At 44.9% G+C, this 18,234-nt stretch overlaps 1 protein-coding gene across 1 annotated transcript in view; it reads left to right on the top strand.

Moving 5' to 3' along the window:
* Window positions 1–15,498: 15,498 nt before the first annotated feature.
* The window catches only part of MTNR1A (melatonin receptor 1A), a 41,432-nt gene continuing 38,696 nt past the window's right edge, over window positions 15,499–18,234 (top strand). The window contains exon 1 of the mRNA XM_045454078.1: window positions 15,499–15,768. Within this exon, the coding sequence (XP_045310034.1) occupies window positions 15,543–15,768 (226 nt within the window). The 5' untranslated portion in view covers window positions 15,499–15,542. The remainder of the gene's footprint in view (window positions 15,769–18,234) is intronic.

The raw sequence follows: 18,234 nt of genomic DNA, 5'->3' as shown, positions 1-18,234 counted from the left end.
CCCTCACTGTCTAGGAATGAGAGGAGAATGTGCAGGGTCAAGTTTACAGCTTCCTGTGTCTTGTTTGCCCACCTGCTGCATGTAACAAAAATATACTCTGCATTTACCTGGGGTCCAAATACTAGTGCTTCCGGGGTCGGGTGCGTCTTTTCACTCACCGCCCCTCGTCTCCATTCATCCGTCTGTCCATCCAGCCGTTCACTCATTCCTTCGTTCGTTCGTTCGTTCATTCACTCGGTTCAATTGATTTTCTCAGTTGCATTCATATTCGTTCAGTCCACCCTTTGCTGGCCCCTGGGCTCATAAAAGTGAGCAGAACTTGCTTGTGAGCAATCATGTGACCTTCGGGAAAAAACTTCCAGTGTGGTCGAGGCTTGTGTGCCGATGCAGCAACATATTATTTAATAAAACCTGAACTATGAGGTGCTGCGCTCTTTGTCCCAACTCCGAAAACGCTCTAGAACAGGTCAGTGGCTGAAAGAAGAGTTACACGCGTGGGGTCACGGGAAAGCAAAATCAGAAACGCTTCCTAGTTACTTACGAGTTCTCTACACGTTAACTCGAAACTCCAGAGGCGTGATCTCTGTCCTGTTCGTCTGTAGAACCTCCGCAGTGACGGTAACTGGGGGCCCAGGGGATCGGTTGTCGGTCATGAGCAGTGAAGGACGTCGCAGCGAACACGGCTTCTCCCCGGCGGGTCGCGGATGCGCCAGTGCCTGGCGACAGGAACCGTGAGCGGCACGGCGGCCGGAGCCGGGTGGATGCGCCCCGACCCCGGCTGCAGATGTGAACGCGGCCGCAGCGGTGGAAAGGGGAGCAACGGACCTGGGACACCGGGCTGTGTCACTGTGCCGTCACGAGTCACCCATGAAAGCATCTGCGTGCAGGGAGCTCCGCTGACCGAGTGCCCTTCCCCGGCAGGCGGCCCACGCCGCTCGCGGCCATTGCCGATGCCGTTTTGGTTCGTGCGCCGAGCCCTCGTGGACACGATCCTGCCTTCTGGGTTACGCGTGTTCTGACTTCCTGACATTTCTCCCACGTGCTCCGCAAATACTCGCTCGGAGGGTTCCGACTTAGACCAACGGGGCGGAGGCCCCTAGGGAGGTGTTTACGCTGGGGTCCTGGCCCTGCCGAGAGAAGCTCCCATTCAGTGCCACCCCGAGTGCGCGCTGAGCCCAGCCCCGCCTCCACAAAGGCTCCATTGTGTTCACCAGCAGGAAAATTCCTAACGACCCCTGGCTACGGGGAATTTTGCTTGTGTCTGCTTGTTTACACCCATTTTATCTTCATTTTATTTGAGGATAGCGGGCAACATTCAAATATTTATCCTTGACCGGAGCACCTTCTCCCTAGAGGACAACAAGTAACTAACAGGTGTTTTAAGGTCCTTAGCTCTTAGGTTCAGTAACTTTTTCAAAGCGTGGCAAGTAAGTTTGAGAGAAACAAACGGAGGCAGTTTCTCACCTTCACTTGCAGAACAAATCCCTCTCCACCACTGTGCGCTGACGGACCGAGTTGCTGCTCTTCCGCATCAACCTCATTGCCTTCCCAGCACATCTGATAATGGGCTCCCGCTCTTGGTCCAGTGGCACCTCACCCATCTCTTCTGCCTAAGTCCTTACATATTCCTGCAATTTGGAGAAAAGTAGCCTCGATTTTTTCTTTTTCGTTTTTAAGTTGTATCCATCTTGATACTTCATCTACTAGAAATATTATAATGCACACCTTGGAACTTGATCATGAATTCACCGGGATTTTTCTATGTTCTCGTTTTGCCCACCAAAGACCCCAGAAACAGCCTACGGTCCCCAGCCTGTATCCCCTGGGGTCAGCGGGTGAAGCCTCTGAGTCAGAAGTCAGATTTCCAGCAGAAATCATGGGGTCAAAAAACAAAAACAAAAACGCGGGGGTTATTTTATAACCACCACCGTGATAAATGTAATAGTCACGTTACTACTTTTGTCACACGTATTTATACACGCCGCCATGAAAACTTCGACTATTCCTAATATTTCTTATATATAATGAATATAATAAATATATGATAAACTATGTGCTTCTGCCAGCAAAATGTCACCTGTATTAGTATGAAAATGAGAGCTTGCAAATTACACAAAGGAATGGCAAAAAACTATTGAATGGTATACTTAGCTCATGAAATTAGGATACACGTACATTTAGTGCAAGTATATATACCCTAAATAAAATGTGAACTCTTCTGTTGTTTTACATCTTCCAGAACACCTAACTGTAATGGTCTTCTTATAGCAGGCAAGCAGAGAAAATCCATATTAACTAATCTATTAAAACGCAACACAAAAATTCTTTGAGTGAAAAAATAACACTTCCTCCTTCTCGCCATTGACCGGAGAAATACGGAGAAAACGTCTCATGACTTGAGGGTGACAAATGCATTAAAAACCCATTAGCCTGACAAATAGCCATTTTTTTCTGATAAATTAGAAGTTTCCAAATGTGATGAAAGACATAATTTCATGGAAATTATGTTATCTTAAGGCCACCAGGCAATCACCGATTCACTGACTCTCTCATTTTATTCAACAAATAACTGTCGGTGGCTTCTGATCACCAGACACCGCGTGCGGTCCTGGGGTGCGACCAAGACCAAGCCACCAGCCTAGCTCCTCGGTCCTGCGGTGGGATTCCAGCAAGAAACCAGGTACGGTAGGGCTTGTGGTAATAGGACAGAGGAGACGCAGTGAACGGCGGGAGGGCAAAGGCGGAAAGCATAACCAACACGTGGGGACTAGCCTCACGGGACGATCAGAGTGAGTCCCAAAGAGGGTGTAGAAGGGGTGTTCCATTCAGAAGGCACACGTGGGCAACAGGGCGAAGGGGGTAACACGATGCGAAACTAGAGAAAGTTCATGGGCTGGAGAGTGGACCAGGTGTACTGGCTGGAAGGATGGTTAGGAAGGTCAAGGCCGGAAAGGCCAAGCGAGGGAAGCCTCGGAAAAATTGGCTGGCTTCCAAGGAGCGGTGGGCGTGATTGAAGGGTGGCCACTCCAGTCTGAGTTAGACCCTGACTTGGGGGCTGCTGTGAGTGTTCTCCCCATGGGTGTGGTTTCGGACACTGCTCGCTTTCTGACGGGGCAGGGTCTGAGGATCCCCGCTCTGGCTCATTCCTTTCAGAGATTTCTCATTCTGTGCCTATTCGTGGTTCCCCAGCTTCCCTTGCCTCACCCCCAGCCAGAAAGACTGGGGGGTTTTCCATATGCACCCCCACTATGTGGGAGAGGGACGGCCATCTGTGCCATTAGATTTATCTGTTCATTGCGTGAGTTTATGAAAGACCCAGTTATAGGTGGTTTAGGTTTTCTTTTTTATTTTATTAAAATGTTTATTTTTGAGAGAGCGTGTGCACACAAGTGGCGGGGGGGGGTGGTAGGCAGAGAGCGAGAGGGAGACAGAGAGCGAGTGGGGAAGGGGCAGAGGGAGAGAGGGAGACACGGAATCCGAAGCGGGCTCCGGGCTCTGAGCTGTCAGCACAGAGCCTGACGCAGGGCTCAAACCCACGAATCACGAGATCATGACCTCAACCCAAGTCAGATACTTAGCTGACTGAGCCACCAAGGTGCCCTGAGGGTTAGGGCACAAACAATGCTGGGACAAACAACCCCATGTCCATTCACATCTGAACATGTGTCCAATTATTTTTCTAACAGTGCCATTACTGGGTCAAAGGGTATGGGTATGCAGTTTTAAGACTTATAGGTAGCGCCCAGGAATGCTTTTCCTCACATTTTAGTATTGTTTTGATCACACTTAGTACCAGTGATTTCTCGTACTGTTTTCAAAAGTGATAGCTGGAATGGTAACTGCCCATACTTCTGATTTTTGTTTTCTAAAACAGAGGTTGCAGGGCGCCTGGGTGGCTCAGTCGGTTAAGCGTCCAACTTCGACCCAGGTCACGACCTCACGGTCCGTGAGTTCGAGCCCCGCGTCGGGCTCTGGGCTGATGGCTCGGAGCCTGGAGCCTGCTTCCGATTCGGTGTCTCCCTCTCTCTCTCTCTGCCCCTCGTCCGTTCTTGCTCTCTGTCTCAAAAATAAATAAACGTTAAAAAAAAATTTAATAAAAGAAAAACAGAGGTTGCCTATGTATTTTTAGTTTTTAATTCTTTAATTACGTCCTTTAAATATATGTCTATCATTTTTCTTTTTTGAAAAAATTCTGCATATAATCAAGGCCATTAATACTTTGATATGTTGCAAACCATTTCCATGGTCTATCTAGCTTTTACTTATTTATGGCATTTTTCAAAATACGAGAACTTTTAACCTTCGTGCAAATCTGTCAGGACTGAGAAACACTACCGTAGCTCAGTAACGAGGGTCGATGCTTTGGAATCAAAGAGGGGAAAGTACAAATCCTGCTTCTACCCCTTATTAGCTGCGTGCCTTTGGCGCACCACTTGACCTTTCGGAGCCATTCGTGTATGTTTCTCGCACATAAAATACTAGAAATGCCCCAGCTTTTAGGACCCCTAGCAGATTGTGGAAGGTGACGCACGGAGGAGACTTTTACGAGAGCTGGACCATGATAGCGTGCAGCAAATGGTAGCTACTACTGTTCTTTCTATGGTTATGAGTATTTTCTGTCTTCTCTTGTTGTCCACGTCAGAGAGTTCTTCTCACCAAGGTTACATAAATATGTATCTACACTTTTTACTTACATTTTAAAAAAATTTTCTTATTGTTTATTTTTGAGAGAGAGAGAGCGAGCATGAGTGGGGGAAGGGCAGAGAGGGAGGGAGACACAGAATCCGAAGCAGGCTCCAGGCTCCGAGCCGTCAGCACAGAGCCCGACGCGGGGCTCGAACTCACAAACCGCGAGATCGTGACCTGAGCCGAAGTCGGACGCTTAACCGACTGAGCCACCCAGGCGCCCCTAGTGTTTACTTACATTCTCTTACAGTGAATCTTTGTTTTCATAATATAATCCCCCCCCACTGATGTGAAATGTTACCTTCATCAAACCTATGTCTTACGTGATCTTCAATTATCGACAACGCTCATACTCTTTCAGTTATCGTGACTTTTAATGTGCATTTTAATACTGGCAACTCACACCCTCTCCCACTCATTCAAATCCTTTTTTGCTACACTTTGTTTCAAGGAATTTCGTCATTTTTAAAAATCTCTATTGGTCTTTTTGTTGGCTGGCAAAAAGCGTAAGGGACATTCATTTTCCAGATGTCAGTCCAGGAACACTGTGTCGTTGCCTTTGTGTTTTCTTTCATGAGTCTTAGCAAAGTTTTGAGGTTTTTAAAAGAATTTTACACATTGGCCTGCACACTGCTGATTAAGCCAGTTCCCAGTAATTTTACATAGATTGCTCTTATATATCAGATCTTCTATTATGGGTACTATTTCACTTTTCCTGTCATTTAACAAAGTACATACACTCCTATCGTCTGCAAATGTTGAGTTTTACTTTTTTCTCTTTTTAATCTCATTTCATCATCAGAACCATCCAGTACAATGCTAAATAGGCATGTTATTAGCAGGCACTCCCTCTTCTGCTCAACTTAGAGGAAAACAACTCTACTATTTCTCTTTTGAAATATCCTTTATGGTGTCCATTTTCGTTAAAGTTTATGGAAACTTTACCAAATTGGGAATGAACAGGGAATTTTTAAATCCCATTTTAGCCTGTGTTAAGATAATCATGTAGTTTATCTCCTTTGCTTTATCAATATGGTAACTTATATTAACATAGTTTAATACTCTACACACCCTAAGTTTCTGCAATTAACCCCATTTGGTCCTAATAAATTATTTTTGTAAATCCTTATTTACTTCCAGCATATAATGAGCTCAGAAGTCACCGCTCCGTTCTAACATCAAGTAAAAACCTATAAAAGAGGGAAAATCAGCAACTCTACCTGGTTCCATAAAAGGAGTGGGGGCACAGGGCAAACTGCTGCCCCCCAAATTGGAGAGACGGGTGGCTCTAGAGAATCGCAACTTAGCGGAGCAGAAGCCCACAGGCTGGAACAGGAAGATGTGACCTGCAGTGTCATTACTAGAGACTCGGTGTGGACAAGCCTGAGAGTTCAGAACTACAGACGGACTCAATTACAGAGGCCTCCGCACTTACGTGAGCTTACCTCCAGGAGTCCTTTGAGCTCTTCACGGTGAGTATCTCTGTGCTTCCCTACTGATTCTAGCAGGATGAGGGGGAAACAATATTTCAAAACATGCCAAAGCTTTCTGTTCTTCTTAACAAGGCCCACCCTCGGGAGAATCGGTTTAACCAGAACCTCAACTGCTGGGGTTTTACCAAAGCCTCATTTCCTGGGGGGAAGAGAAATACCCAATTCCAGCTAGCTCTAGACTTCCATGTGGCAGAAAGGAAATACAAACCCTCAATCCCTTCCAGCCATTCTGTCCCACCAAAGGTTGGGGGAAGTGAGAACCACTGGTGAAGTTCACAGTCCAGGGGCACAGTGTCACTAACAGTCCTAATCAGAAGACTGCAGAATATTCCCTCTTCCCCCACCCCTTACCACGTTTTACTAAAGGCCCATTTACCATAGTTCCTTTTCTCTAGTGGATAAAATAGAGCATGTCCACCTTTGAACAGAAAATCACAAGGCATACTAAAAGGCAAATCCAGTTTGAAGAGAAGAAGCATCAGAAACAGAGTTAGAGATAGTAGGAACGTTGGAATTATCATATCGGAAATGTTTTAAAACTATGATTAATATGCTAAGAGATTTTAATGGAAAAAGTAGGCAACATGTAGGGACACATGGATAAGGTGGGCAGAGAGATGGAAATTCTAAGAAAGAAAAGAAAAGAAATGCTAGAGATCCAAAACACTAAGAAATGAAGAATGTCTTTGATGCAATCATTAGATTGGTCACGGCTAAGGAAAGAATCTCAGAGTTTGAGGATATGACAAGAGGAAATTCTAAAATGGAAAAGCAAAGAGAAAAAATATTCTTGAAAAAAAAAAAGCTCCAAAATGTCCAAGAACTGTAAGATACCTACAGAAATTATAACATATATATAATAAGAATATCAGACAGGGAAGACAGGCAGAAAGAAACAGAAACAATATTTGAAACAATAATGACTGAGAGTTTTCCCCAAATGAATGTCAAACACCAAACTACAGATCCAGGAAACTTGGAGATCAGCGAGCAGAATAAATGCATCAAAACTCACACAAACGCCCTCCCCACCCTAAGCAACAACCAACCAACCACCACCACCCCCTGACATCTAGGCATATTATATGCAACCTGCAGAAAATTAAGGATAAGGGGGAAAAAAGAGGGGAAAAAATGCTTTGCATGTAGTCGAGCAAATGTAACAATTACATCTGACTTCTTAGAAACCATATAAGCAAAAAGAGAGTGGAGGGAAATATTGAAAGTGTTGAGAGAAAAAAAAAACCCACCAACCTAGAATTCAGTACCCTGAAATATCATCCTTCAAAAGCAAAGGCAAAACAAAGACTTTCTCGAACGAAGGCTGAGGGAATTTATTGCCAGTAGACCTGCCTTACAAGGAATGTTAAAAGACATTCTTTAGAGGGAAGGAAAATATAGGTCAGAAACTTGGATCTACATAAAGAAAGGAAGGGTATTCAAGAATGAATAAAGGTAAAATAACTTATTTTCTTATTCTTAATTGATCTAACATTCCAGTGTGCTCAAAATTGGAAGAGCAACAATGCATTTGGTTATGTATGCTGTATACACATATATACTTTTGTATGCTTATGTCTAAGTGAAATGAACGACAATAATGATACCAAAGATGACAGGGAGAAATTAGAAATATTTTGTTATTATCAAGTACTTGTGCCACCCATGAAGTCGTTTTATGGTATTTGAAAGTGGACCTGGATTCGTTACAAACGTACATTACAAACTCTACGACAACCACTAAGAAAAGTCTAAAAATAAGAATTGGGGTGCCCAGGGGGCTCAGTCAGTTAAGCATCTGACTTCAGCTCAGGTCATGATCTCACAGTCTGTGAGTTCGAGCCCCGCGTCGGGCTCTGTGCTGACAGCTCGGAGACCGGAGCCTGCTTCGGATTCTATGTTTCCCTCTCTCCCTGCCCCAACCCTGCTCATGATCTATCTGTCTCTCTCTCACTCTCTCTCTCAAAAATGAATAAATGTTTAAAAAATTAAAAACAAAAGAATTGATATGCTAAGAAAGGAGAGAATAGAGTCATATAAAACGTTCAACTAAAACAAAAGAGTGGATCACAAAGATAGGAACATAGGAGAAATGCAAAAAATGGAAAACTATACTGAACACGGTAGATATTAATCCGACCATATCAATAATCACCTTGAACATATACGGTCTAAATATGCCACTTAAAAGAGATTGCCAGAAGGGATCAAAAAATAATACCCAATTGATTATAAGTTGTCTAAAACAATGCTCACATTAAATGTAAGGACAGAGAGAGATCAAAATTAAAGGGAGGAAGAAAGACGTATCACGCTAACACTAATCAAAAGGTAACGGGAGTAGTTACATTAATTTTAGACAGAGTTGACTTCAGAGTTTGGAGGGATAGCGAGGGGCATGACATAACGATAGAGGGCTCATTTGTCCACATATGCCCCTAACAACACAACCTCAAAATACATGAGGCATAAACTCATCAAACTAGAGAAATAGATGCATCTACTATTATAGGCAGATACTTTAACATGTTTTCTATCAGAAAGGGACAGATCCAGCAGGCAGAAAATCAGGACATGTTTGAAGTTCAGAGCATGATGAGTCAACGAGATGTAATTAACATCTATAGACGTCCAACAAGAGCACGTTACATATTCTTCTCAAGGTCACAGGGAACGTTTACCTAGACAGACCACATTCTGGGTCATAAGACCACATTCTGGGTCATTAAATACACCTCAAGAAATTGAAAAGAATAGGAATCATGCAATATCTGTTTTCAGACCAGACATCAATGACAGAAAGATAGCTGGAAAATCTCCAAATACTTGGAGATTAAACAGATAAATAACACAGAAACCAAAAAAGAAATCTCAAGAGCAATTGCAAAATAATTTTAAATGAAAACAAAAATACTTATCAAAATTTGTGGAATACGCTGAAAGCAGTGCTTAGAGGGAAATTTATAGCATATATGCAGGATAAATCCCACGTAGACAAGCCTGGTTCAACACTAGAAAATCAACATAATCTGACACTTCAATAAGCTAAAAAAGAAAAATCACACGATCGTATCAGTAGATGCAGAAAAAGAATCTGACAAAATCCAATACCCATCAATGATAACAACTGTCTGTAAACTGTGAATAGAGGGAACTTGTTCTACTTGATAAAGAACATTTGCCAAAAAGCTACGGCGAACGTTATACCTAAAGGTACGAAAGCAGAAGTTTTTCCACTATGATCAGAAACAATGCAAGGATGCGACCTCTTATTACTTCTTTCCATCATCCTACTGCAAATTCTAGCTAATTCAATTCTGACAAGAAAAGGAAATAAAAGGCATACGCATTGGGAAGGAAGACATAAAACTGTACAGATGACCCCATCGTCTATGTAGAAAACCCAAAAGAACACACACGAATGCCTGGAGCTAATAAGTTGTTATGGCAAGGTGGCAGAATATGAGGTTCATGTACAAAGTCAATTGCTTCCCTGTGTACCAGTAGTGAACAAGCGAAGTTTGAAATAGCAACCCACCCCATATAAACCCAGGAGACCTGGTTTATTTGATTGGAAGTCTAATACAGCAGGGGATTTAATCCCAAATGGAAGGGCCCTGCCAGGTCATATTTTGTACTCCCTCTGCAATAAGATTAGGACACTCCTCACGGACTCCTCCATCAAGAATTCAACCTGTACCTCCCTCACAGGAAACCAATGAGCAAACTAACGTGCCTTTTTATTCCTGGGGTGAACCTGTGGTGTAGCCAGATTCTCGCACAGGGAGACAGGACGCCGAGGCTTTTTGTCCAGGAAGCAACTTTACTTGTGCCGGCACGGACTCAGTGGGCTAAGACCCCCCCCAAAAGGCTGAGCCCCGAGCAGAGCGGGGTGGAGCCTTTTAGGAAATGTCTACTTCTCCGTCTCCCATATTTGGCGACACACATAGCCTGATTGGACACAGTCCAAGCAAGTTACAGTGTCGGGTCAGAGCTGTGCATACGTGTCTAGGAGTTGACTGGGCCATGTTGCACGTCGCCTTCCTCTGTACTGAGAAGAATTCCACCAGATTCCTTAGGGAGGGGCTCCACCACAGTGCAAGACCTTGAATTTCTCTTCAAATGACAATAAAGAACATGAGGAGGGGCGCCTGGGTGGCTCAGTTGGTTAAGTTGGTTAAGACTTTGGCTCAGGTCATGATCTCGCGGTTTGTGAGCTCGAGCCCCGCGTCGGACTCTGTGCTGACCACTCGGAGCCTGGAGCCTGCTTCCGATTCTGTGTCTTCCTCTCTCGCTCTGCCCCTCCCCCACTCGCACTCTGTCTCAAAAATAAACGTTAAAAAAAAAACACATTTATAAAGGACATGAGGAAAATTCTGATTAACTCTGAAAGATTGTCTATTTAGGCTTCTCTTTCTCATCATGTTAACTTTATTTGGTTGTCTTTTCTGGTGTCCCCCTGCCTGTTGCCAAGACTCCTTCACCTCCATAACTTCTAGCTGACAGATGATCCTTTCTACTCAAGGAGGTTCACATATGTTGTCTACCTTTGACTGGCTGCCTCTGCCTGTGGTAACTCCTATATATATCTAAAGTCCCCAATTGACCAACGTTGACCCATAGGTAGGGACATCTCTATGCCCCTATCTAGCAAGAAGAAGTTACAGAAGAGAAGACCTTCCACCCTCAGCAACCTTAAAGATTTAAGGGTCAAAACTGTTCAGGGGGAAATGACGTGGGAAACAAAGGCAGAAGGAAATGGCAGAGAAAATTAAATTTCCTTATAACCTGCAGCTCATTGACAAATACTTGAGGCAGGCAGAGTAAGACGTTTCTCCAGGAACTCCCTACTGTCTTCACATCAATGCTTTGCTAGAGGGAAAAAAAAACCTTAGCTTGACAAGAGCAAGGCCTCCAGTCTTCTTTAGCACCTGAAAATCCCTTTGGAAACTTCCCCTTGCCTTTACCTCCCACAACTCCCAAGTATATAATCAGTCTCTCCTCATGGTCCCAGGGCAGCTCTTCCTGCCCATAGGTCCCGTCCCCATGCTTTAATAAAACCACCTTTTTGCACCAAGACAACGACAACAAAAAACAAAGCCAACAAACAAAAACGAAACAAACATTACCATTCCAGGATCACCCCTTAAAATGAAACACTTAGGTATAAATCTAACAAAATATGTACAAGATCTACATGAGAAAAATTGTAAAATTCTGATGAAAGCTCTCGAGGAGAACTTAAAAAATGGGAGACATAGCCTGTGTTCGTACATTAGAAAACGTAATATGGTCAAGATGTCAGTTTCCCACCTTTATCTCTAGATGAAAATGCAATGTGAATCAAATTCCCAGGAAGCTTTTTTGTGTCTGTGGACACACCGATTCTAACATTTATATGGAGAGGCACAAAGAACAGCCAGCTGAGTATTAATAGAGAAGAACGAAGTCAGAAAAATGACACTACCCGCATTCAAGACTTACTATAGAGCTACGGTAATCAAGAGAGTATGGGATTGTGAAAGAGTAGACATAGATCAATGGAACAGAATAGAGATCCCACAAACAGACTCACAAATAGAGTCAACTGACCCTGAAAAAGAGCAAAGGCAGTACAGTTGATGGAAGTTTTGGGGTGATGGTGGGGTGGTTCGGAACTGAAGGCCAAGAAAGAATTCTTGAAGACGCCTTTGGTGCAAAAAGGTGATTTTATTAAAGCACGGGGACAGCTCTTCATGGGCAGGAAGAGCTGCACTGGGCTTGTGAAGACTGACTGGTTACATACTGTGGAATTGGGGAGGTAAAGACAAGAGCGAAACCTCCAGAGGGACTTGGATATGCTAAAGAGGACTCTTAAGATACCTGAGGCCTTGCTTTTGTCAAGCTATGGTTGCCTTCCCTCTAGAAAGACATTAACATCGGGACAGAAGGGGGTTCATGGAGAAACATTCTACTCTGGATTTGCCTCAAGTATTTGTCATGAGGCTGCAGGTTACAAGGGAATTTAATTGTACCTGCCATTTCCTCCTTGCCTTTGTTCCCCACCTCACTATGGAGGGGAGGGTGATCCTAGGGGCCCCAGGACACGGAGTCTGCAGGTTTTTAGAGGTTAGGCTGTTGATCGGATTGCCTTTTTCTTGTCATTTACTGAGATATTTGTAAATATCTCTATCAGCTTAACCATTTGTTTTATGTCCTTTCCTTTGTCCTTGGGCAGCCAGGAGTGCCTGAGGAATGTCACACATATCCCGCCTGTGGGGTGGGTAATGCCAGCTTGGGCTTGGCCCTAGCTTGCCTCATGGCCCCTCATCATAGTGTCTTTTCAACAAACGGTGCGGAAACAACTGGACATCCACGTGCGCATATACACGCAGACTTTCTGCCTTTCGCAAAATTAACTCGGATGGGTCACAGACCAAATGTGAAATGCCAAACTCTAAAACTCCTGGAACACAATACTGAGAACACCTAATGATCTCGGATGCGGAGAAGACTTTTTGGACACAACACCAAAGACGTAATCCATAAAAGAAATAATTCGTCAGCTAGACTTCCGTTAAAATTACAAACTTCTGCTTTGTGAACAACCGCATGAAGAGATAAGCCACAGGACGGAAGAAAATATTTACAAAAGACACATCAGATAAAGGGCTGTTATCTAAAATACAAGAAGAATACTGAAAACAGTGAGGGGCACCTGGGGGGCTCAGTCAGTTGAGCGTCTGACTCTTGACTTTGGCTCAGGTCATGATCTCTTGGTTCGTGGGATCAAGCTGCACATTGGGCTCCATGCTGACAGTGTAAAGCCTGCTTGGGATTCTCTCTCGCTCTATCTCTGCTCCTATCCTGCTTTCTCTCTCTCAAAATAAATCAACTTAAAAAAAAAAAAAAAGATTTTGTTAAAAAAAACAAACAAACAGGAAAACAATAATGCAATTTAAAAAACGGGCAAAAGACCTGAACAGACACCTCACCAAAGAAGACATTCAGATGAGGAAGCATATGAAAAGATTTTCAACATCCTATGTCTCTAGGGAACGGCAATTAAAACAATGAGGAGATAACACTACAGCCCTGCGAGGATGGTCCAAATCTGGAACACTGATGATACCAAATGCTGATGAGGATTTGGAGCAACAGGAACTCTCGCTCATTGCTGGCGGGGGCTGGGGGGGGGGGGGGAATGTAAAATGGTCCAGCCACTTGGAAGACAATTTGGTGGACTGTTATAAAACTAAACATACTCTTAAGATACACTCCAGCAACGGTGCTCCTTGGCACTTACCCAAAGGAGCTAAAAACCTATGTCCACCCAAAAATCTGCATGTGGATGTTTATAGCAGCTTTATTCAGAACAGCCACAACTTGGGAAGCAATGGAGATGCCCTTTGTTAGGCGAATGGATACGTAAACTGTGGGACATCCAGACAATGGAATAATATTCTTCACTAAAAAGGATGAGCTATTAAGCAATGAAAAGGCATTGAAGAAACCCAAAAGCAGATTACTGAGTGAACGAAGCCAACCAACCTGGCCAGGTGACACAACGTACGATACCAACTACGGGACATTCTGAAAGCGGCAAAAACTAAAGACACTAAAAAGATCAGTGGTTTTGAGGGAAGAGAACAGGGAGCGAAAAAGAGGCCGAGCACAGAGGAGTTTAGGCAGTGGACGCATAACAATGGTAGATGCGTGTCATTATCCAATCGTCCAAACCCACAAAATGTACACCACCAAGAAGGAACCCTACTGTCAACTGTGACTTCGGACAACGATGAGTCAGTGTGGGCTCACAGATTGCAATAAATGTACCACGGTGATGTGGGCTGTAGCCAGTAGGGACGCTGTGCATCTGAGACGATGGGGGTACCTGGGAAATCCCTGTACTTTCAATTCTGCTGTATGTCGAAAACTGTTCTAAAAACTAACATTTATTGGGATGCCTGGGGGGCTCAGCTGGTAGAGCATCGGACTCTTGATCTCAGGGTCGTGCGTTCAAGCCCCACATTTGGCAAGGAGCCTACTTAAAAATTTAAATTAATTAAAAACCTCTATTACTCAACTTATTTAATGTGCCTATTAATTTCTAAGTTCCTTCCTTAATGCTGTCCTTCCTGCACGTCACTTCTGAAGCTCACAAATGCCCCATAGCACACACACCCTGCCATGTGGAGGGTAAGGGCTGTGTTTTGAGCCAAGTCTGTGAGTTACTTCCCGAACAAGTACATTCATGAATGCCATGGAATTGATTTTGACCTAGGACTTTGCAGATTGCCTGGACACCTTCAATGGCCAAGTGAAGTTATTTGCTTTTAAGTCTTATTTATTTTTGTGAGAGACAGAGCGAGCGAGCACGCGAGCATGCACAAACGGGGGAGGGCAGAGAGGCGACAGAGAATCCCTAGCAGGCTTGGAACTGTCAGCACAGAGCCAGATGTGGGGCTTGAATTCACAAACCAGGAGATCGTGACCCGAACGGATGTCGAGTCCACGCTTAACCAACTGAGCCACCCAGGCGCCCCGAGTGAAGCTCTTTTTAAAAGCTCGAGGGTGAGTATGTGCCAAACCTAATCTTGGACGTCTACAGGGAGAGAGCACACGGCTAGGATCGGTACCACTCCTGGAAGAAGTCAGCTGGAGAAAAAGCGGCTGCCGAAGCAAGACTGCGGCTACTCTGAAACCATTCAGTCCGCTGACGTTTGAAATTGAAATGAAAAGTGCACAGTTGCTTTGAATCAGCCCTCCCGGTGGAATCTTCCCGCCATTTCAAGGGGCCGTTTCCAGTGTCCGGATTCTCCACCGGGGGCAGCAACCAGAGGCACGCACAGAGGTTGAGGCTGAGAACTTGGAATTTCTAAATTGGAAAAGTTATTTTTATTTTTAATTGAAGGAGACAGAGTTGACCTACTGAACCCTTAACAGACAGTGTTCAAGAAAGATCAAACTAAAAGTAGCTTTGTGGGGGGGAAGATTATGAAAATTCTGGCTTGCCTTTGCAGTACGGGGGGCGGAGGAGCTGGGGAAAATGATTTCTGTTCCATGAATGGTGCAACACTTGAGAAAGTTCCTTGACTTTTCCCACCTGTGGCTTCGCGGGGCGCGCTGCCAGGCTGGAGCTCGGGTGGCCCGGCGCAGGCAGCCCGCACGGGGGCGCTGTGGCCACGGGCTGAGCCCCGGGGGACCGAGGAGCCTCCCGGCGGCTGCACTGTGTCCCCGGGCTGCAGGTGGCGGGGAAGCGGCGGAGCCGGCCGGGCGGCCGCCGGGGGGGCCCTCGGGATGGGGCGTAGACGCGGGCAGGGCCCGGAGGAGCCCTGAGCCGCGGGCCGGGTGGCGCCGCGCCGCGCTCCGAGGGCAGGCGCGATGGCAGGGTCGTGGGGCGCCCCGGGCGGGACCCTGAAAGGCAACGGCAGCGCGCTGCTCAACGCCTCGCAGCGGGCGCCCGGCGGCGGGGAGGGGGCGCGGCCGCGACCCTCCTGGCTGGCCTGCACGCTCGCCTTCACCCTCATCTTCACCATCGTGGTGGACGTCCTGGGCAACCTCCTGGTCATCCTGTCTGTGTATCGGAACAAGAAGCTGAGAAACGCAGGTAGGGGCTCCGGGGGGGGCGGGGGGGCCCGGCCGCCCCCCAACCTTCACCCGACGGCCGCCTCCCCTCCTTCCTGGCTGCTTTGCGGAACGCAGCCCCCCGGCCCCAGCTGTCCATTAGCTTTTTCTAAAAAAGTGCGTTTTATCTTACAAACTGGGGGCTTAATTTTTCCCCAAAGGGACAGAAGCCTGTCACTTTACTTTTCCTTTAACCCGCACGTGTAAGTTTTCTCTTTTCTCTCTCTCCCCTCCCCTCCAAGAAAACAGGGAGTCTGAAGTCCCCAAGGGGGTAGAAAACTCGACCAGAGTCAGATCCTCTTTATTTTAGGGGAAACCCCCACCGTACCGTTTTCGGTTTCGGAGCTTTTCCTGGATTGAGAGATTGCAGAAAGTTCCTCAAGAAGTCCTTGCCAATCAGATCAATGAGCTTACCAATTGTTCCTCCCAACTTTGTTAAAATAGGAGAAAATATAAAAGCTGGTGAAATGATAGTGCCATTATTTTGGTTTTGTTGTCAGGAGTAGTTTTCAGTTTTGGCCACGCAATTTACAAAGACTCATGAAGGCTCCTAAATGAGGTTATTACTCCTCCAAGTTAGAATGTAAACTTGTTGCCATTTTAAAAGAAATTGTTACAGAAAAGAGTATATTTACATATCATCTGCTACCTAAGCTAATTTTGTGTTTGAGCTTAACTTGCTTTATCGTCCAAGCAATGAACTGAAATCGGTTTATCTTGGGTGGGAGACCAGGGACGGCCTTGCATAGGACAGGGGGTGTTCAGATCTTTAAGTGATGAGGTACTTAGCTCTTTAGCTGGAGGCTGACTTTCTGGAGGTGGGGGTGGGGAGGGGAAGGAACCTTGCACTTACTTCCATGTTTGTCAAAAGCAGTATTTTTTGTTCTAATAAGGTAGTAGGTCACACTCTAATTTTCTTTAGCTGCCCTCCGGGAGGGCCCCCTTTTTCTCTATAATGCTTGCCACAGGGAATGGTTTAAGCTCAGTCAGGAAGGCATCCGACCCTTGATCTCAGCTCAGGTCATGATCTCCTGGTTTGTGAGTTCGAGCCCCACGTGGGGCTCTTTGCTGGCAGCACAGAACCTGCTTCAGATCCTCTGTCCCTCTTGCTTTCTACCTCCCACCCCCCCGCCCTACTCACATTCTCTGAAAAAAAAGAAAAAAATCTTTTTTAGAAAAAGAATTAACTTGATTATCACCTGCTAATACAAAGTGAATTTGAGTTAGTCCATTGAATAACCTCATTTCACATACGATTGGGCTTAAACTAGAGGAATTCTGCCTTCAAGAAGAGGCTCTTTGAAGAAAACATCGGCAGTAAGCTCCTTGGCATCGGTCTTGGTGATGATTTTTTGAATCTGACACCAAAAGGAGGAGGAACAAAAGCAAAAATAAAGAGCTGGGATTACATCAGACTAAAAAGCTTCTGCACGGGAAAGGAAACTATCAACAAAATGAAAAGGCAACCTGCTGACTGGGAGAGACTATTGGCAATCCATGTTAGATAAGGGGCTAATACTTAAAATATTATAAACGATATATATAATATATATATACAATATATATAATACATATGGAATGTATATATGGAATATATAATACAATATATATAACATATACGGAAATCATACACCTCAGCAGCAAAAAAGTAATCTGATTTAAAAACAGGCAGAAGGTCTGAATAGACAGTTTTTTCACAGATGACATCCAGATGGTCAACAAACACGCGAAAGGATGCTCAACGTAACCCATCAGGGAAATGCAAATCAAACCCATGATGAGGTATGGCTCCACCCCCATCAGATGGCTATTATCAACAGGAAGAAATAACAAGGGCTGGTGAGGATGTGGAGAAAAGGGAACCCTGTGCACTGTTGTAAATTGTTAGGATGCAAATCGGGCAGCCACTGTGGAACAGTATGGAGGTTCCTCAAAAACTTAAAAATAGGGGCACCTGGGTGGCTCAGTTGCCTAAGCGTTCCACTTCAGCTCAGGTCATGATCTCACAGTTCATGCGTTTGAGCCCCACCTCTGCCTGGTAGTGCAGAGCCTGCTTGGGATTCTCGCTCTCTCCTCTCTCTGTGCCCCTCCCCCACTCACACTTTCTCTCACTCTCAAAATAAATAAATAAACCTTAAAAAAATTAAACATAGACCAGATGATCCAGCAGTTCCGTGCCAAGCAAAAACAAAAATGCTAACCCCAAAAGAGATCTGCACCCCCATGTTCACTGGGGGATTATTTGCAATAGCCGAGGTATGGAAACAACTTTCGTGTCCATCAACAATGAATGGAGAAAGATGTACTATATATATACATACATATATGAACATATATATATACATACACACATATGCATACATATGTACAGAAGTTACACACACACACACACACACACACACGGATGAAATCTTGCCATTTGTGACATGGATAGACCTTCAGTGCATTA

The sequence above is a fragment of the Leopardus geoffroyi genome, chromosome B1 (genome assembly GCF_018350155.1).
Source record: "Leopardus geoffroyi isolate Oge1 chromosome B1, O.geoffroyi_Oge1_pat1.0, whole genome shotgun sequence".
Lineage (NCBI taxonomy): Eukaryota > Metazoa > Chordata > Mammalia > Carnivora > Felidae > Leopardus > Leopardus geoffroyi.
The sequence above is the reverse complement of the archived record's forward strand: the minus strand, read 5'-3'. Positions and strand labels throughout refer to the sequence as shown.